Here is a 21,191-nt window from a genome sequence, read left to right on the forward strand (position 1 = left end):
TAGTCTGAATATCAATATCCCTGAATCAGCGCATCTCTTTCATAGTTAAACATGTTTATAGTGTGAAACTTTTACTCGCTCTGTTTATTTATTTATAAACTCTCTTCACTATCTGGAGCGTTGTTGCTTGTTAGATAAATTCTGCTGAAGCTCGTCATTATGTTTCTGTGACGGGCACAGATGTTTTAATGAGGTTTTTTTTTGTGTTGCTTCTTTTGAAACAGGTATGAAGTGGCCCCGCGGTCAGACAGCGAGGAGAGCGGCTCAGAGTTTGAAGAGGAGGTAGAGGATTTTCTCATTAATAAACTTTATATTGCACAAGATCCACCAGGGGGCGCTGTACACTTTATTATCCACATCAAAGTTGCTTCTTTGTTCCACCTGTGCTGCTGTTATTTTATTAAGCACGCTCACAGTCATGTGTTATCAACTTTACCTTATAAGGAGGAAGATGAGGCGTCCAAAGGAGAGACAGAGGAGAAGAAGATAATCGATCCCAATGGAGATGGAGCCACTGAGGGTGCTGCCAAGAACATCATCGAGTATTGTATTTCCTTCTGTTATCTCCCATTTACTCGCCATGTGTTGCATCGGCTAGAAAGAAGCGTTCAGTTCACATATGCTGGAAGTTGAGGGTGTAGATTGTTTTTTAACAAACCTGATTTTCCCTGCAGGAGCCTCACAAATAAGCAAATAAACAAACCTCTGGCTGTCTTTGTATTGGATGTGGATTTCCAGAGGAGCTCAGACAGTTATTAGTCTGAGCTCCTGGGTCAGGCCTCAGTTAGGCGCCATTAAATTAAATTTGTAAGCTGGTTTAGTTTGAGTTAGAATACTTTCAAATGCTCTCTGTCTCTGTCTCAAATGATCAAACACACATGCAGGTCAGCCAAGCAGGATGTGGATGATGAGTACAGTGTTCCTACTGGCCAAACCAGCTCCCAGTCTTACTACGGCGTGGCCCACGCTGTCATTGAGAGGGTGGAGAAGCAGTCGTCACTGTTGATCAATGGGATGCTCAAACAGTACCAGGTACACACACACGTATACATGTCTGCTTTTGTAGAAGCTGTCTACTCCTCCCTGTGCCTGAATCTACCAGAGGTCTCTTCCTGTTAACAGGGAGTTCCTTTTTCCACCATTGCCAGGTGCTCCTCGCAGGGCATCAGTGGATTGTTGAGTTTTTCACCCTAATGTTGTATCTTTGAGGGAACTTTTTGGTCCAAGAAATCCAACAACATGACAAGAATTTAATAAATGAGTCAAGCAAGTCTACATTGGTCACATTTGCGAATAGATCGAGGGAACATATAGAAACACTTGTTGTGAAGCTTCTGCTTTTTTCCAGCTTTGTGCCAAACAGTGTGTCAGATGTGTCCTTTATCCTAGGCTGGTCTAAAACGTCGTTCTTGCCTTTAACTGGTTCGACCTCATTTGTAAGCGCTACACTGGAACTTTGGCGTGACTGAGCAGGGCCTCCTAACTGTTCTTGGACAGCCTGTCCTGATTCTGGCTGAACAGTGTGGCCCAGTGCTGCCACCAGTAGACACGTCTAATTTGTCTTGAATGCCCTGTGAGGACTTGAGTTTCAGTTCAGTTCTACCGAGTCTGTGAAAAACATCTAAAGTGTCCAGCTGGAGCAACAGAGTAAGATGTTGAAAGTCTAATGAGATGGCAGAACGCTGCACAGAGATTTGCAGCGTCATGCAAAGATCAACTCTTTCAGCAGCTATTTTATCTTCCATCAACAACTATGTGCAAAACAGACGTAATGTGGATTTCAGGTTAGAGAGCAATCCACCAGGAATGTCTGCTTGCATGTGGTTGAAATTGGAACTTCTTTCCAAATGAAAGTTGAGTCAGACTGTACCCTCTTTCAGCAGACCGGCTCCTTTCAAATCAGCGAGAACTGATTTGCAGAGCTAAACTTTGTCTAAATGTATGTCTGCATGTTCACACAGGAAGCCGCTCTCATCTCCCAGCCTGTCTCTAATGTGATGCGGTGCACATCCATGGGGCATTTTTAAGCACGCGTGGGATCCACCCGAGCATTTGATGTGTGATTTGAGAGGCATTAGACAAAGTCATGCAAACACTGAGCTTGCATGGGCAGTCAGCAACTTGATTGCAAACAGAAATCAATATGGCAGCTTGTTTGAGACCAAAACTAGTGCAGCAAAATGTATTTATAACAACATGGTAGCAATGAAGTATGCAGGTGCTGAATATGTTTTCATTTTAGATGAAAAAGTCCAGTCTGAGTGCTTTCAGTAGTTTCCTGGTTACAATGAATGGGAGCAAACGTTGGCTGATCTGCAGAGAAGGAACATTTTAGAGACTGTAAAGTTCTCGTATAAGTTGCAAACATTGGACCACATTGGCATCCGAGCTAATACATTTGAAAAATTCAATTAAAAGCTTTGGACACCCCCCTACATGCTGTAGCTCTCACTGCAACTCAGGAGCACCGCTGCTGTCAGCTTTAAGCAGAGTTTACACGACAGCTGAAGTAACAGACTGTCTGCATACAAACAGCTTTAGCTGTAATTGGATCTTCATTCTCCAACTTTGTGCTAGTCTAAAACAAAGGGTCAGTGGATGACAGTGTGTTTAACACGTAGTTTGATAAATGACTTCATTTGGCTTTTTACCCACAGAGGTTTTGATTGTGACTACAGTGACACGCGCTGGCGTTCCTTTATCTCCCCCTGGGTATTTGGACTTGATGAACTGCATCATTACTGTGTGTGTGTCTGTGTGTGTGCGTTTCATCAGTTTTTGTCAAGAAAACAGAGTCTTGTCATGCTTTCTGTTCTCATATATTCTAAATGCATTTTGCAGTCCATGCACGTCTATTTTTGTTGTAAATGTGAGTGAAACAGTCCAGCTGTCGAGTCTTGCAGCGCCGGCGCCAACTTCCTGCTGTGCTTTCAGTGCCACCAGTAACAGCTTCATAATCATCAAACGCTACCTTCAGCATGAAAACAGACTACAGATGGCAAGAAAAAGTTCTTATAAATGAGTGCGATTTCATTTGATAAATGCGATGAATCCACACCTCAAATGTTAGATACGTTTTATATTATTGATTCATGTAAACAAGCAGCACGTTTCGTGGGAAAAAAGCCTCTCAGCCTCCTAGAGGTCCGAACTAAACTTAGTACCTTGATCAGAAAACTAAACTTCCTCTTTATTTCTCTTAACCTTTAACTTAAGCCTACATGTGGGACTAATAAAGATTTATCTTATCTTAATCAGCAAATTAGGTGATAGTTAAAATAACAGCTCGAGCCTTAAATGTATTTATGTTCTTCAGTGCAGGTAAATTAGCCTCTGCTCTCTGTGATGATGTCCTAGTATATTTACTGAGGGCGTTGCCGCCCTCTGGACATGGAAACAAATCATTTTCGGGTTTTCTGAATATTCCCGAGTCTGTGGGCAAAGAGCTGGTGACTGTCACAATCTTCGGTCATAGATAGAAGCTTTGTAAACAAACACATCTGTCTGCCTGTAGCGATGCAGACACCCTCATCTCATCTCGTCTTCAGCTGCAGCGTACATGACCGTGAGAGACATATTGGCAGAGATCTGGAACTGGCAGCTGGGTACAGCTAGCATTTGTTTTCTATCCAATCACGGTGCAGTCATCCTGTTTGTCTGATTTATGGTGTGCCAAATTTAAAATGAGATATGGCGCGCTGCTTGGGGAAAATTGGACATCCATTAATCGGATCAAACGTCTGCAGTGTCAGTATATATATAGCAAACCTAAATTCACAGAGACTATGCATTCAGTTGGGAATTTCTTTTCACAACCTTCATCTCTGCAATTAGCTCTGCCGCTGCATGTAGTGAAGTATTGTGCAGTTTATTGGTCACCTTTTCTGTTGCCACTGTCCTCCTGACCTTTCCTCAGACCGTCCTTCGCTGATTGTTTCCCCACAGAGTTATTTTTCTCCCAATGCTTTAGGATATAAAATGCTGTGGTGGCAGTAACATCAAGTTAGCCGGCAAAGCTCACAGTGAAAAATGTCAACTTAACTTCTTCTAAAGGTCTAAAGGTTTGCACGTTTACAAGTACAGAGGCAGAAGAAATGCCTTTAGATTCCATATGTTTGGCAGTTCTTTCTTTTAGGCTGTCACAGCTAAAGGCACAGCATGACATCATGGATATGTGTGTCTAGTTATGTTTAAAAACTTTAACACATGTATAATTTCTGCACTTTTCTGGATTTTTCTGGATTAAGTCTGACATGTCAGAAAAAGTCACTTGTCCCAGAATCCAAAATTCAATCAGTCAGCAATAAAAAAAAGGATCAAAGATGAGTTTCAGTGTAATCTTTTGTCGCTTTAATGTCTTTTTTTCTTCTTAATTCAACTTAATTTCACGGCGTATGTTTACCTGTCGCCATCTGCACCCCACCCGCAGTGGCTCTGTGCCCCGACAGCAGGCCCCGCCCCACAGTTTGAGAAATCAAGTGTGCTGCTCCACAGTGGGATGCTATAGAAACAAAGATTGCACCAACAAACGTACAGAGCTGGATGTTAGAAGACATTAGAAGGCCCGTAGTGCTACACAGACCATCCTCAACATGCAAGAAGCTTTTATGGGCTGCTTTAGCTTCATCACCTGATTGTTAGGACTGCCCTACGATAGGATAAACACAGTAGTGCAAGGATGCATTTACTTGACTTGTTGCAGGTGCCTGTGATTGCCTCCATATCTGCTTTTATTATTCACAGCAGCCAAGGAGAGCTCCATTATTCATGTTGGAATATAGATGATTGTAAACTCTGGACATTATTAATTGCATTGTCTTTTTAACATCTAGTTAGACGTGAATTTCTCCTTTTTCTTCGTCTTCACCGTTTTATCGTTTGTGTGTTTTGTGTGCACACAGAGCACGCTCATGCTTTCCTCTCTGTGTTTTAGATTCAGGGGCTCGAGTGGATGGTGTCCTTGTACAACAACAATCTCAACGGCATCTTGGCTGATGAAATGGGGCTCGGCAAAACCATCCAAACCATCGCCCTTATCACCTACCTGATGGAGCACAAGAGGCTCAATGGTCCCTTTGTCATCATCGTTCCTCTCTCGTTAGTACTTCTCTTCCAGTATCAATCGTGGCTCTTATCTCGCAATGTCATGACACCCTAAAATCTAACATTATTAGAGTCACCTTTGAAAAGAACTTCAAATGATAATCATTCGTGTGAAGGCTTTCTTTTTGTTCGTGTATTAGCAGCACTACACGTAAACTACCCTGAAGGTCCTTATGAGTGCTCCCTCACTCCCTTCCTGTCCTTTTAGCTATTTCCATCGGTGCCAGGAACCTGTTTAAAAGGCATAGGCTATATTTTATCAGCTTCAGCCTTGTTACATGGACTCAGCATCCATTTGAAAAAGCACAAACAGCTTTTCAGCATGACTGCACCTGGAATTAAGGGGCGCTGTAATAAGAAAAAAATGTGTGTTTTTATATCTTTCTAATAGATTTGTGCTCTCCACACGCCCCTGTAGACTCACAGTGAAATAGCCTGAGCAGTACGCGGGCTGTAATGGAAAGCAGGAGAGTTGGTGTTTGCGCAAGTGTCAGGTGTTCACATCCATCTCACTGTGATAAGTCCAAATTCATGCTTCGTAATTATTCTAACAATATCAAGTACAGTGCATACTAAACAGGGTACGAGAATACTACTGCAGATATTTTTCACTTTGCAGTGTGGAAAGGGTCCAGCTGCTCACAGCTGCATTAAAAATGCATTGTGCACGAAGGTGCTTATTGTTATTGAAGTTAAATTGGTCTTCTTAGGCCACTTCCTGTTAGTATGAGGCGGATGGAGGCACGGACAGACACTCACACATACGTCTTTCAGGTCTCGCTTCTCTTCTGAATTGTGGAGCTGCTGGTTTGCTTTGCCTGTGATAATTGAGGCAAGGTGCAGAGAAAAGTTCAGCCAATCAAATTGCATTTATTCAGATACGTCAGTGCAGCTGCTTGGCACTCAGATTGTGTTATTGAAATAACCTGAGAGAGTACGCTAGGGACGGGTGCAGCTCGTCATTCAACATTTAAACTGCAGGAGAAATGAATCATTGCTCTGAGTAATCAGAACATCTCATGTAGCCAAAGCAGTGAAGTTCATGCTAACTGCTAATGGAAGCTTGCCCTGTGGGAGAGATACCACCTGGATATGACATTACTGCTCTAGAGACTGCAGCAGGACAGAGGCATTACATCATCAATAACGTTTATGTGACCCTGCACGCCCCTCAAACCACACGGTGTTCTGGTTATGGCTTTCTTTTCTTTACTGTGCTTTCACAGTACTTTTTGGGTTTAGCACAGTCTTCGGTCCAATCAATCAGCTTGTCACCAGCTCCCGGCGTCACTAAAAAGGGAGAGACCTGATTACGCCTGCTGCAGAGCCAAAGACATCACCTCTGCCACAGTTTAGTTTTTTAACCTGCTAAAACAGCACAGGAGGATAATTAGCATGTCTGAGTGTGTTTTTGGCCCGAATAAAGATGCTGAATTTTAGTACAAGGCCGTGTGTGCATCTCATTATAGGGTCAAAGGAGCCAAATTATTTGATGGCAGTTTTAATGATGAGTAGAGAGGCTTGTATTTATTTCATGTGTGGGGCCGCTCACACAGTCCTCACGAACACTTTATAACTGTGCAACATTAAGGCTAGAAACAACCCATAATGCATTGTTGTCCATTACAAAATAATATCTGATAATGTGAATAACTGATGACTTTACGGGGTGTGGTCGAAATAAACTGTTTTCAGAATGTGGGAATATGTCCGATTACTGATCCAGCTTCATGAAGTGTGTGATTCCCCTCATTGTTTTTCACTTACAAACAGCAGGAAACCAGCGTGCTGTTGTTCAAGGGTGAAAATTCAAAGTGGTTTAAGGCTGATGAAAGTGTGCTCCTTGTGCAGAGTGCAGGAAAACACTCGGCTTTTTAATTGTTATTCCTTTTAATGTTGGTTTCTAACTGCAGGTGTTGGAAGATTAGAGTGAACAATGGTTGTGTTTTTAGAAGCAAGCCTATTTTTTAATGATTAATGAGCAGAGCACTTTTTCTTTCGAAGTGATGGAAGCTGAGCGGAGGCTTAATTCGCTGCTCAAGGCCACTGTGTGTAATGTGCTCTTGAATATGCATAGTGTGCAAATATGGAGTAAAGCCTAAAACTGTCTGTTTTTTAGCACACAGCAGTTTGTGCCAGTGTGCCACTGAGCAAGAGCTCATCTCGTCTCTGCTTTTGTGCATTTTCATGGTTTCTTTGGTTGTTTTTGTAAATGAAGTGTTGATGAATCTGTCGTCTTTGAAGACTCTGCCTTTACTGCTAAAAACATTCTGACCACATTTAAATGCTGTTTTCAGGACCTTGTCTAACTGGGTCTATGAGCTTGACAAATGGGCTCCGTCTGTGGTTAAGATTTCTTACAAGGTGAGACAAATCTCTGTTTTTTAGTCTAGTCTCTTTTTTCACATCACAGATGTTCAGATTTTCTGCTTTTTACGACAGAACGTTGTCTCTTCTTTGTCTCTCCACATATTAGGGCACCCCTGCTTTGCGTCGTGGGCTGGTGCCTCAGCTCCGCAGCGGGAAGTTCAACGTCTTGCTGACCACCTATGAATACATCATCAAAGACAAGCATATACTGGCTAAGGTGAAAAGGATCAAACCTCTTTCTTCTATCTGTAATCTGCTTCCTAACGTGAACCCTGTTGCAGCATCTCCATCACAAATATCCACAAAATGAGCAAAAGGAAATTATGGTGAGCTTCCATCCACCGCTGCTGCCGAAGCTCAAATCAGCAAAAAGTCTGGAAAAGCGACAGAACTGTGATTGTTGTTTGTTTCATGCAGTAATTTGAGAGATGTTTCCTCACTTTGCTTTTCATCTCTTCAGTTGAATAATCATGCATCGTGCATTATTCACTGACTCGCTTTTGCACTTTGTACATTTTGCTGTTTTTAATGAACAAACTTTTCATCTTCAGCTAAAATTCAGATTTTTGTTTTTCTCACTCGAGGCTTTTTAAAGGTTAAATATGTGCATCTGGCAGTAATTGTATTTTATTAACATAAAATTTTTTCAATAACACCAAGTTTTATTACTTGTGATGAACAAACCTGACTCCTGTGTGAAATGTAACTAGAACACAGGGATGTGCAAATCTTACAAAACTGTATTTTATTCACAACAAAACACAGAAAACACATCAAATGTTTAAACCGAGTGAAATAATTGTTCATTTTGTATCTGATGGCAGCAATATGTCTCCAAAACAACAGTTTGCCACTGTGCAGCATCCTCTCTTATTTTAACATCAGCCCACATCATCAAACATCTGGAGCTGAGGAGCGCAGCAGCTGGAGGAAAGCTTCCGGCCTTTTGTTGCTCCCACTCGGACTGTTTTTCAGATGTTGCTGCCATCAAAATCAAAATGAGCCAGTGTTTCACCTAAAATTGTGCATTTGTTCAGTTCAAACACGTAATATGTTTTCTCTGTTCTGTTGTGAGTAAAATATGAGATCTGCAATCAGTGAATTCTGTTTTATTGACATTTTACAGCTTTTTTGTGCTCATAATACACATTATATGACAGGGGGCACAAAGATTTCATCAGGTCAGATGAGAACGTGTGTCATAAACACGCTAAATAAAAGGCGGAGTCAGAAGCTTGTTTGTATTTAGAATTGTTCTGCAGCCTGACGGTCGTCAAAGTGCAAAATCAAAATCCTGCAGTGACGACTGAGACACAAACTGAAATATTTAAAATGCTAATTTGCACTCGGGTTCTGTTTTGTGTCTCCTACAGATTCGCTGGAAGTACATGATCGTTGACGAGGGTCACCGCATGAAGAACCACCACTGTAAACTGACACAGGTGCTGAACACGCACTACGTGGCCCCCCGTCGGCTGCTCCTCACCGGGACTCCTCTGCAGAACAAGCTGCCCGAGCTGTGGGCCCTGCTCAACTTCCTGCTGCCCACCATCTTCAAGTGCTGCAGCACCTTCGAGCAGTGGTTTAACGCACCCTTCGCCATGACAGGAGAGAGGGTAGGTGCCAGGAGAACTACCAGTGTTTTAGTTTTAAGCTAACACTGGCTGATGCTAAAGTCTGGGTTTTGCAAATCAAGTTAATAATTAGTTTTAACCTTCGTAGATCAAATAATAATACATAATGCATTTTGTGTTGTCATGTAGTATAAATTTACAAAGGAGATATCAGAAAGAGACGAATCATTTCTGAAAGCTCTGTGATTATAGAGACTGAAGAAGTTTTACAGTTTGGCTGCTGTCGTGATCTCACTCAGGGCAGGAACCATCAGAAGGAACCTCGGGCACATAAATGGTTAATAAGTCCTTCATGTCATTTGGATCAAGGCCACTTAAAACTTTTAAAGTGATAAGTACAGACATTATCATTCATTATCAGAAAATGCCAAAGCTTCTGTGTAAAAACTGAAATCCTTTTAAAAACTGTATTTTCAGCCTTTTCTTCCTGCAATGGGCTGATTTTTACTGAACACAGAAATACTTCCCATTTAAAGCTGTTAAATGGAGCTGCTTCCATCTGTTCCCCTCAGCTCACTGCTTTTCTTTGCAGCAGTCACATGTTTCATTACTCCGGGCAAGGAAGCAAAGGGAGGTCATTTATATCTAAAATTTAACACGGCTTATTTAAATGCATAAGGGAGAATGTTTTTATACCCACTGCATTAAGACTCTGGAAGTGTTCTGGATGTAATTCTGAGTATCCACGGGGAATTTTATTTCCTGCCCCTGGAAAGTTCAGTGAGTCTCATTTAGAAGTCTCTACATTTAGAAGCGGTTTCGACTGCTTTCGATGCTTCTGTACCGTCTTCCAGAGCGCAGTAGGCTGAACGAGCGGTAGCCAGCATGGAAGTGGTCTCTGATATCTGTCTGTGCTCAGTTTGCAGTTTCAGCAGTCATGGGACTGCGGTTTGGACAAAGGTCCCGGTTCAATGCTAGGAGAGGACACAGCCCTTTGGGGTCGTGTCATATCAAACATGTGGACACCTTTCATGTGGGAGTAGGCAAAACTTTCAAATCCCCCGTAGCAGTGCCCGCTCCCACCAAGTTCAACGTTTCATCTTTAGATTACATACAGCTCGTCTCATATTACTTTTCTAGATGCATATAATTAAAAGTTATAGATGATTTCTAAGCTGAAAAAGAAGTTTTGGTTTTACTAAAGGGAACCTGTTCTGCTCATTTCCAGCTGTACAAGCGTTGCATGATTTAGGAAAAGAATATTTAAAAGCGTATTTTTGCTTTCTTGCATTAGTAGTAGCTGTTTTAGTTCATGAAAAACAATTTGGTGCCCTGGGTGCAACAGAAGCACCGTGGCCAAACATAACAATTTTTAATTAAAAAGGCACCCTTAAGGAAAAAGTGGATTCAGGCACGCTTCTTATCATCAATTAGTTTTTAAGTGATGTGTAATAATGGCAGCAGAGTGAGTCAGTGGTTGGAAACAGGCCGGACCCTTCTGTCTGGAATTTGCATGTTCTTTGTGTGCCAGCATGGGTTTCTTCCAGGAGCTCTCGTTTATCACGCCATGCAGAACATGGCGTGATAATAACAACCTTAGTTGGCCAAGGAAACACATGCAAAAGAGCTTCTTTCTCTTAAGAGTTTTACTTCTGGGTTAAATGACGGTTTAGCTTAAAGCAGCATGTCGGCAGGTAGGAATCTCGTCACTCTGCATGAAACAAGCAGCTGCGAGGCGTCGTCTCTCACTCTTTCTGACGTGTTCAGGTTGACTTAAACGAGGAGGAAACCATCTTGATCATCCGGCGTCTGCACAAAGTGCTCCGCCCGTTTCTCCTGCGCAGGCTGAAGAAAGAGGTGGAGTCTCAGCTGCCAGAGAAGGTGAGGTTAACACGACTGAATGCTGATTTAGGACGCTGCAGAGTTCTCAGTGCACCAAACCTGCACTGCTGTTTGTATGTAATGCATGTGTAAGTCGCTCCTATTGAGCTGATTTCAAGGTTACATGCAGCTGTTTTTACACTTTGAGGAACGGGATAGTCTTTGCTGACCTTGGATGCAACATTCCTGCTTTCCAAAGTAATTGAAGCTGCAGGTTTGTAAGTACTGCATCGAGCTCCTGGCCACACTGTGCCGGAGGGGTTTCAGAAAGTAATTGAAGAAAAGGAGATAAAGTAGTCTGTGTGACCTAAACACATTGTTATCAACTTCTACGGTTGCATTGCTTAACTGTTGTGACCCAGAGCCAGACACCTTAACTGATGACAGGAAATTATCCGTAGCCTTCTTCTGACCATTCATAGTTATTAAAAAGAATGAAAGATTTTGAAGGAGATGACTTTCTAAGCTGAAGCACAACCTCACAGCTCGTTCTTTGGTATTATTCTTTACGCCTTTATTTTCATTCTCATTAGTGTATTTTGTCAGTGCTGAGCTGACTGATGGGGATTGTGGATTTGGCTCAAACAGCCTCACTATTGAAAAGACACCACTGTGCCGCTGGCGTTTCATTTAATTATTTATGTTGTCGTTCACAGGTGGAGTATGTCATAAAGTGTGACATGTCTGCCATACAGAAGGTTCTGTACCGCCACATGCAGAAAGGCATCCTCCTCACTGACGGCTCAGAGAAAGACAAGAAGGTAGATCATCAGCTCCTCGGTGGCTCCGCTGTGTCGCTTTGTTCTGTCTGTGTGTGTCGACAAAGCCTTTGGGAAGAGTCTGCAGTGATTTGCCTGCTGTTTGACATTAGAAGGACCTTGAACTTTCTTTGAGTGCACATTTGCTATGTTTGCATAATTTAATTGGATATTATAAATTTAATTTGACTCCTGAAGCTACATTTTAATTTCCAGCTTTAGTTTAATTTCTTTTAACCAAAGCACTCGCGGGAATATTCTGCCCATGATCTGCGTTCAAAACAAACTAGTCAGTGTTACCTACGTCCAAGACGTTGTAAAGAAGTTTTTCAATGTGCTGTCCATGGATGCGTCACGATTGTGCTCATCAATATGACCATGTAAAGGGGGGAAGAGCCCCTCTGAGAATCGCTGCCTTATCGTGGTGGAGGGTTTGTGTGTCCCAGGGATCCCAGGGGCTTTGTTGTCCGGGGGCTTCTACCCCCTGGCAGGGTCTCCCATGGCAAGTTGGTCCTGGGTGAGAGACCAGACAAAGGGCGATTCAGAAGCCCAATCAGGGGAACAGTTCATCCTGCCTGGGATGGGGTTACCGGGGCCCCGCCCTGGAGCCAGGCCCAGGGAGGGTGTCCGAGGGTGAGCGTCTGGTGGCTGGGCCTTAGTCCATGGGGCCCGGCCGGGCACAGCCCGAAAAGGGACGTGGGTCCATTCTCCTGATGGCCCACCACCCGCAGGAGGTACGTTAGGGGTCGGGTGCAACTGGGACAAGAAATGCCTCCTGAATCTGAATCTCCTTTTGACTTTATTGAGCTTCGTGACAGATTTTCATCTTCTTTTATTAACTGAAAAAGCTCTAACAGCCCAGTGCACGCTGACTGTCCCCACTTATTTTAGAAGCTGAGGAAATCCTTCCTTCATGAGTTGGTAAAGACCAAACACAGAGTTCTGACGGAGTCGGCACCGCTCTGCTCCTCAGGAGGCTGCAAACACGGCTCCAAATCAATCAGAACGTGGTTCCTTAAACAAATGTTGGATCGGTCAAAACTTCGTTCACACCTTGTTTTCACTTCCCACAAGTTTTTAAAAAATAGTTAATAATTAAAATAAGGTCTTGTAGGTGATTAGTAGCATCAGCATATCCAGACTGTTTGGGTCTTTTTTACTCATTTTATCTCTCATACATTTCTGCAGGGCAAAGGTGGAGCAAAGACCTTAATGAACACCATCATGCAGCTGAAGAAGATCTGCAACCACCCGTACATGTTCCAGCACATTGAAGTGAGTGTGGGATTGTTTGCTAGAGTATTTTATGTTGATTTCAAACTGTTGCACATTTACTGGATTGTGATATTTAGGTTTCAGCTCAGAGAAGCATTGATCACATCTGTGTCCCCCTGGTTTTTACCGCTGTTCCAAGTGAGCTGTTTCACGGTGGCTTTAGAGGGGAGTCTAGGATTCACCGTACCTCAAACACCAGCATTAAACACCTGGTCCTGTTACATTTGCTACAAATTGGTTGTTTCCAAAGTTCCTAAGTGTTGGCTTGTGATGACAGTTAACGGCAACATCAGCCATATTTGTTCCACGCCGAGCTGATTCATGTTGTTGGGACATTGCCTTTAAAAGTAAAAGTAGTTCCTCAGATGCCAGGAGAGCATTAAGCGTCTCGTCTTTGCTCTCGCAGGGAGTAATAGAACATATGGCTTGCGGTGTTTGCAGAAATTGATCAGGCTGGTAGACTTTGAGGCTGACGCTCATTTGAGCCCATCTGTTTGGATGCTGGGGCGGTTCTCAGATGAAACATCACAAGAGGCTGAAAACCTTAAAGGCTCATTCAAACAGACTCTCTGTAACTGCTTCAGTCTCATGATTGAAGTCCTGATAGAGTCATGTAAATGTGATCAAACAGTAAGGTTTTCATTGATGTTTAGTTCTTGTGTTTGTTAATGTTCTCAGGGCCCCACACAGAAACAGAACTGATAGATCAGCTGGTTAAAACCTGCCTGTTGTTGCAAATCTTGTGACATGTTCACAAGAAGTCATATATTTGCCGTTTATAGGACTTATTTTAATTGTCTGTGTTGCTTTGACTAGTTGATGTTCTCCATTGCAGGAATCCTTTGCTGAGCACTTGGGCTATCCGAACGGCATCATCAGTGGGTAAGTCGTACGATCAAACACCTCGTGTCCTTCACTGTTGCACTGTTACTGTTATGAAAACATAATAATACAGTGGCCAATCGATCTGTTTTGTGCTTTGAAAAACACATTTGATTTAAGGCAGTGCTGTAGATGCTCGTGCATGGGCTGAGTAAATAAGTAAAATAAAGATTTAACAGTGATTTAAGCTCATATTGATGCTCAGACATCGTTAAGCACTTAACTGCTATATTTAGTTCTGCAGAGATTCAGGATTTCCTGCCATGAACGTTTGCTTTTAATTTCATCTTTATTAATGATAAAAAATCCACACATGAAAGTGAATGATTAATATTGTTTACGTCAGTTTACATGAGTGCAGTGATAGAGCTCGTCAGTTTGTGTATAATCATTTAACAGCTAATTCAGGATGACGAGGTTTCACATGCAAGAAGCCAACCTGTCAGATAATTGCTGCATCTCTGCTGTGCTTGGCACTAATTGGCACCAGATAGCAATTATTCACAGCGGCAGTTCACCTCAAACCCCTCGTGTGAGAATGGGTCCACGTTTAGATCACAGATTGCAGCTTTGCTTTGGAACATGCCAGAAACAGCCTGCTGTGTTGCAGGAACAGGACACGTGAACCCGACGTGAAAGACAGCGCCGATTTCATGGAAGGGGTATGCAGCGCGCTGGAGCGAGAGTCAAAGTTTGAAGTGTTAAGCTCGCCGCCTAATGCTGCTTCAGGCACGAGGATCTCCAAACCTTATTGCAGCACGGCGTGCAATAAATGCTCACAAAGGAAATTGCGGCCGTTTCAACTTATGTAGCGCTCGACTCCAGGTACACGACGCCCAGCTGAAAACAAGTCGAGCTGCCTGAGATTCACAGAATTTACAGAAAATGTAAAACTTTTGTGATTTATATCGTTGTCTGGACGATAAATGTCTTATATGGGAATATGAGATGTTGGTCATATCGCACAGCGCTAATTTTGCAGGATTTTCACTACAAAACATTCCAGTAAAACAGGCGTGCTTTTGTCCCATTTTTGTGGAGACAGTGAAGGTTCCACGGCGTGCAAAGAAGAGCGTAAAGTCTGAAAAGGTTAAAGCTCGAGAAGCTCTCATCGTAAATTGAAACCTTATTATTTGCAGCCTTCGTCACGCTCGTTATAAAACATATTACTGACGTTGTTTTAAATAGCATAGGTGTCACCAGTGATTCACCTCAACATACCTGAATGGGGGGTGTCCAGTGGAGTATCACCTTATTTGCTGCATGAACTGGGAACGTTCACTTTAGGTGAGGTGTTAAAGTTTTGCTCCGCTTCGGTATCTTGACCTAAAAATAGTTCACGATAAACAGAAAAGTCTTTTAGTTTAAAAAAAAGTATGATTCAAGGCAAAGAGAAAATAAAACATTATAGAAGCTACTTAATAAAAGATGCATCGTGCACATAAAACATGATGAATAATAAAAACCACTGTAGAAACTCATTTATTGAGAAGTTCTTGTTCATACCTGCTGTAAGCAGCAGCAAGCTTTTAAAAATGCGAACAGATCCTCTGTTTTTCAGAGAGAATTAACATCAGCGCCTGTGTGTTTGGGTTTAACTGATGTGTGTCATTGAAGTGCATTTCTCTTCATGGAGCTCCTGTGGTCAGTGACACGCTCATTAACAGAGCAGGATGTTTCAGTGACATACAGCAGGGAAAAAAAGGATCGAACATGTCACCAATTTCCTGAGTAAATATATTTCTAAAGCTGCTTTTGAATCCACACGTGTGAAGAAATCAAACCATGGACAGAGACAGAGTTTTTAACAACACAGTCTTGGTAATATATTGAAAGAAATCCAGCTGTTTATTCTCATATTACCCATTGGAGCTGTTTAATAAACAAATCACGCTGAAGAAACAGAAAAATTAAAGTAGCTTCAAGTTCCAGGAGACAGAGGACAGATTAAAAAGCTCAGATAATGTGTGGATGTTTCATAATGTTCTTCAAAGCTTTAGTGAACATGTTTTCACAGAGATGACGTAAAAGCCCAGAGCTGCCTCAGCTGTTGCTCTGAGTCAGGCTTTCATTGGCCAATTTGAAACCATTCACTGCTGTCACACTAGATGCCACGCAGGCTTTAAAAGTCTATTAATAAAAGTTTATGATCCATTTCTTGTTTTTACTATCTGCACTCAGGCCTGATCTGTATAGAGCATCTGGGAAGTTTGAGCTCCTCGATCGCATCCTACCGAAGCTCCAGGCCACCAACCACAGAGTGCTGCTGTTCTGCCAGATGACCACTCTCATGACAATCATGGAGGACTATTTCGGATACCGCAACTTTCAGTACTTGCGTCTTGATGGTGAGCTCACACACACATCTGTTTGAGGTGTCCTGAGCTGAGCCTGTGAATCAGGACAAAGGCAGAATCAGCATATTTTAAAGTCCTGAAAGAAGCTGAATGGAAACAGAATCAGATCCTGTCTTTGTTTTGTTGATATGCAGTGAGGGGATTAATGTTGTAGTATCTTTACCTGAGACAGTAAAGCACCTTGTGGTGAGTGCTAGAGCTGCTGGATTATTGCACTGCTCAAGAAAATGAAAGGAACCGTGGAAGTCACACATGGGACTCAATGCACGAATACTCGAGCTGAAAATCTGTACGGATGTTCTTTGTGTCTAATTTACTGAGAACAAAATGATCGACTTGATTCAAAATCACACCAAATGTCAGAGTTAAAAGCTGAAATCTCAGGCTGATCAAAGTTGCTCCCACATGCCTGGACGCACTCTCGACAACATCTGGACGGACAACCGATGAGACGGCATGTGGTGTCCTGGGGCATTAGTGAGCCACTGGGTAAACTCTGGTGCTGTTTGGTGGGTTCAGATTCACTGATAGATCCCAAAGGTTCTCGAGTCACGTCCTCGTTTCCCACACTGGAGTCTATTCCTTATCAGTCCTCACTGGGTTCTCACTGGTTCTGCTTTGAGTCACCACCATCACTAGCAGCATATCAAAAACATAACACTTAAATGCTGTGGATCAAATGTTTGTGCATGTTTGAGGTTTTCCCCTCTTTGATGTGATCAGTGTTGGGGCCATCGTTAAAAAAAGTAACTGTTGCACATATTGCACGGAACATTTTCTTAAAAGTAATGCAGTACATTACTGAATTTGTTACATTACTTTTGTGTTTCTTCTTAAAATGACATGAAACATCGTCTCATAATTACCATTTAACCATCTAGACCTATAGGTTACTGTCATACACACCAACACAATGAACGATTTTTCTCTTCGTATTTGGGTATGAACACAAACCAAAGATGGAAACCATTATAGAAAGACTTCAAAGCGATCGTCATGGTGATTCTACTTTAGAAACATGAACAGATAGAAACACAGGCTTTAGCCTGACGGCTCATCAGTTTGTTACCTGTTGAAGTTCAGGGTCTGGCTGGGAGCTGGAGTCAGCACTCTCTCAGCTTTAAGATCACTCTGGGGTCTTGGCTAGCTTAGCGTTAGCATGCTATCTGTGCAGGTGCTAGCAAAGAGCTGAAGTTGTGTTAGCAGCATGATGCAGTTGTTTCTGTCCTGGATGCAGTTTCCACTTAAATATCATGCTTCTGTCCTTTTGTGGAATAAGAGAGTAAGGTCTATACAGTGCAGAGTGAGCCACCATTTTCCTTCTCCTGCACACGAACTAGATTGAGCTGATTGTAGCACAGTAAGCGAAATCGATAGGCAAACAGATTAACAACTCCAAGGAATCAAACTTACCGGGAACTGCTTCTCTACAAGAACCGGTTGTTGATGCTCATCCCCTGGCAGGGTACCAGTGCCTGCATATGGAGGTCTAAATAACCCTCCAAAAACTTCCTCCCCAAATCACCACTGACCCACTGCCCTTCATGCTGGATGAAGGTCACGCCACGGCGTCCCCAGACTCTTTGACATCTGTCACAGGCTCAGTTTTGCATCTGTGGAGAGAATGGGGTGCTTTGCCAGACCTGCCAGTTCTCATGATGATCTCAGGTCAAATGAGTTGATCCACACAGTGCTGTCTGTGAGCACATGTCCCACTAAAGGACTCTAGAGCCCCATGCCAACCTCATGAAGTTGGTTTCTGGCGGTTTGGTCCGATATGTGCATGAGTAGCGTGCTGGAGGTCACTTTGTATTGTTAGCTTGCTCTTCCTGTTTGTGTTCACACAAAGGAGCAGATACCAGTCCTGTTGCTGGGTTGATGTCCTGGTGTCTTTTCCACATTCTTCAGAATGTACTGGGAAGCACCAAAAAAACCTTCTTATAACGGCACATATCGATTTGCCACTCTTGGCGCAGTTGGACGGCCTGTGGGACTTAATTGGGCTGCGGTTATCTCACGCTACCAGCAGTGGAAAAAACAGGCAAAAAGCAGCATAGAGAAAAAAATAATTCAAGGAATAAGGAGAGGGCAGCGATCTGTGGCCACCACCTGCTAAACCATCCTCTGTTTGGGGGTCTTGTTGTTACCTGCTGTCACTGCGATTTACAACAAAGCATGAAAATCGATTCTTGATGGTTGATGCAGGATGATGTCCATGAGGTTTGCTGTTACACTGTGATGTGTTTTTGAGTCGTGGATTTTGAGCAACACTGAAATTATTAGAAGAACACTTGACTTAACTTAAAAAATGGCTTTTGAATTAAATGTGAACCAAACTAACGGTCACGGGCAGCATGTTTAGAAAGGCCAACAGTAAATGAAACGCAGCGCATTAGTCACAGTATATTTGTGGGCATTGAGCCCTTTAAATACATTATATGGTGTTTAAAGGACAACTTTCCTGCCTCTGCCATTAGGACTATTTTAATTTGTTGTAACTCACCAACAGCCAGATCCCCGCACGTGCCATCGCAAACAAAAGACGGGTTATTAGCCGCTGGGTCTGGCAGCAGAGACCCGAATCCACTGAGGAGCTGTCATTGATTGATTGATTGATTGATTTTTCCCCCGGGACTCATACTGAAACACAATAGGACGTTTAACTCGATAGCGTATCAGTCTTGATTTTAGCCTTACTGCAGATTTGTTTTTCCCAGCAGTGGAAACAAAAAGCGTTTCATCACAAACGGAAAGACTGTCACAGTTGGGCCAATTAAAAAAATAGAAGTTCAATACTTTTGTCTTACTTTGTTAGATATAAAAGCACATTACACACTCCTGTGCTAAAGAACACAGTGCAGCCGGTCCTGCTTCACACCAGCTTGCAGTGACTCTGTCTTCGTCTTTTTATGCCTCCATGCTGCTTGGCTGTCCATCTGTCTCGGTGTTTGAGGTCCGTCCTCCTCACTCTGATGAAAGCACCACTCTTGCATACTTTGAGGGAAATTCTTGAAATTTAGAAAGTGTTAATTTGCATTAAAAGGAAAGGTCTGTGTTGCAGTGACTTCATGATGTCCTGCAGAAACACTTGGCTGTTATTTAAAGCAATAACCAGAATGACTCTATGGATAGCCCTTCCACTTCCCATTTATGCCCATAAGCCACCAACGGCCTCAGTGAGCTGGAACTAAACAAGCTGTTATAAGGTCAAACCACATATATAAGATACGTTTGGTCAGACGTGGATGTGAAAGGCGGTAAATCACTGATGTGATTTTTGTCTTGGCGTTTTGTGGTGAAGAGTTCTCATCAAATCATTAACAGTTTCAGTCTGCAGTTTGAAGCAGTACATCATTTTGATGCTCAGCATTTCCACTGTCTGCACAGTACAGCAAACTAAATGAAGATGTAAGCCCCTTACTCTGGACCCGTCTCTGGACTTGCCCTTTAGAGACGCCTCTGAAACAGTTTGATTGGTCTGAGATGAGGAGCAGTTTACACACGCTGGAGCAAACCAACAGGAAGAACTTCATGCAGACTTCAAACAAAGTGATGATGTTTCTTATGATGCAAAAGGTTAAAAGACCTACACCATGTAGGTCTTTTAACCTTTTGTTTCTAGCCTACATCAGCAGAAACAGAACATATTAAAGGATCCCTGTTAGGAGTTAATTCCGTACCACAGATGACAGCGACATAGTTCAGTTCAGGTGATCGGACCCTTCATTATACTAAACCATAACAGGCCTGTTAATGCAGTTATGTTATTTGCCTGTGGTGTGTCACACTCTTTGAAGTTATGTGCATCTCTTTCATACACTCTCCGTTTCTCTTGAATGTCTGTTCAGCCTCATTTTGCTTTTAGAAAATGGATTATTATTCATTGTCTCACTTCCTTTTGATGTTTCTGCATTGCTGTGTGTATTTGGTTACTTTGTTTTAGGGCTGCTCAATTAATCGAATTTTAATCTAAATTACGATCTGGGCTTTCAACGATCATTAAAAATGACTGAGCCGATGATTAGCACCTCCCTTGTGCTTTACTCTCGCGCTGCTCCGTGCGGCAAATCGAGCGCACCGCTCTGCGTTTCGAACACGCGTCACAACAATAAGAGGACCCGAGGGAAGCTCGGAAAGCTAAGCAGAAGTTATTTGGAGAGGAGAGTGACTGCTGTTGGTTGAAAAGAGAGGTAAAAAAACTTCAGTGGTGTGGAAACATTATGGTTCACGGAGTCAGACGTGGATCAAGTAGACACAGTGTGTAAACTTTGCTACGGTGTCGTAGCTGCACCACAGAGCAACACTGCAAAGTTCACTAAACATAGATGTTTACATTTTTCATTTATTTCTTATATTGCAAACATTTGCACTGTTATCAGTATTTGCACACTATTTTATATTATTTTTTGACAATCTTGAAAGTCATTATTCAATACATTGTTATTGTTAAATAAATATCGTCAAATAATCGAGATCTCAATTTCAGTGAAAATAATCGTGATTATCATTTTTGCCATAATCGAGCAGCCCTACTTTGTTTTATGTCTTTAATGCATCTAAGGATTCATTTGATAATTAATTGTATGAGATAGTAAAATAAAAATTCAAAGAATAAAAACAGATTTCGTGTTTCAGGAACCACCAAGTCCGAGGACCGAGCAGCACTGCTGAAGAAATTCAATGAGGAAGGCTCTCAGTACTTCATCTTCCTCCTGAGTACCAGAGCTGGCGGCCTCGGCCTCAATCTGCAGGCTGCTGACACTGTGGTCATCTTCGACAGTGACTGGAACCCTCACCAGGTCCATGACTACAGAGTTTGAAGTGCTCAGTATGATGTTGATCATATTTCAGGTTGTATGTCTGTGAAGGTTCTCAGTCATCCAGGTCATCGTAGTCAAAGGAGCTTGCAAAGAAAAGCGTCTGGACTTCTTTAAGTTGCTTGAAGACGTTTCACCTCTCATCCGAGAAGCTTCTTCAGTTCTAAGGTCAAA

General features: G+C 42.5%; 1 protein-coding gene across 1 annotated transcript in view; it reads left to right on the forward strand.

The window, feature by feature from the left end:
- smarca2 (SWI/SNF related BAF chromatin remodeling complex subunit ATPase 2) overlaps positions 1 to 21,191 on the forward strand; it is a 56,670-nt gene that overhangs the window by 16,435 nt on the left and 19,044 nt on the right. Inside the window, exons 13-25 of the mRNA XM_082555155.1 lie at positions 225 to 282; positions 445 to 542; positions 885 to 1,032; positions 4,934 to 5,097; positions 7,401 to 7,467; positions 7,580 to 7,690; positions 8,847 to 9,089; positions 10,815 to 10,928; positions 11,585 to 11,689; positions 12,875 to 12,961; positions 13,797 to 13,843; positions 16,025 to 16,191; positions 20,836 to 20,999. Of these exons, the coding sequence (XP_082411281.1) occupies positions 225 to 282; positions 445 to 542; positions 885 to 1,032; positions 4,934 to 5,097; positions 7,401 to 7,467; positions 7,580 to 7,690; positions 8,847 to 9,089; positions 10,815 to 10,928; positions 11,585 to 11,689; positions 12,875 to 12,961; positions 13,797 to 13,843; positions 16,025 to 16,191; positions 20,836 to 20,999 (1,573 nt within the window). The remainder of the gene's footprint in view (positions 1 to 224; positions 283 to 444; positions 543 to 884; positions 1,033 to 4,933; positions 5,098 to 7,400; positions 7,468 to 7,579; positions 7,691 to 8,846; positions 9,090 to 10,814; positions 10,929 to 11,584; positions 11,690 to 12,874; positions 12,962 to 13,796; positions 13,844 to 16,024; positions 16,192 to 20,835; positions 21,000 to 21,191) is intronic.

This window comes from Aulonocara stuartgranti (assembly GCF_965226115.1).
Source record: "Aulonocara stuartgranti genome assembly, chromosome: 12".
NCBI classification, from domain to species: Eukaryota; Metazoa; Chordata; class Actinopteri; order Cichliformes; family Cichlidae; genus Aulonocara; species Aulonocara stuartgranti.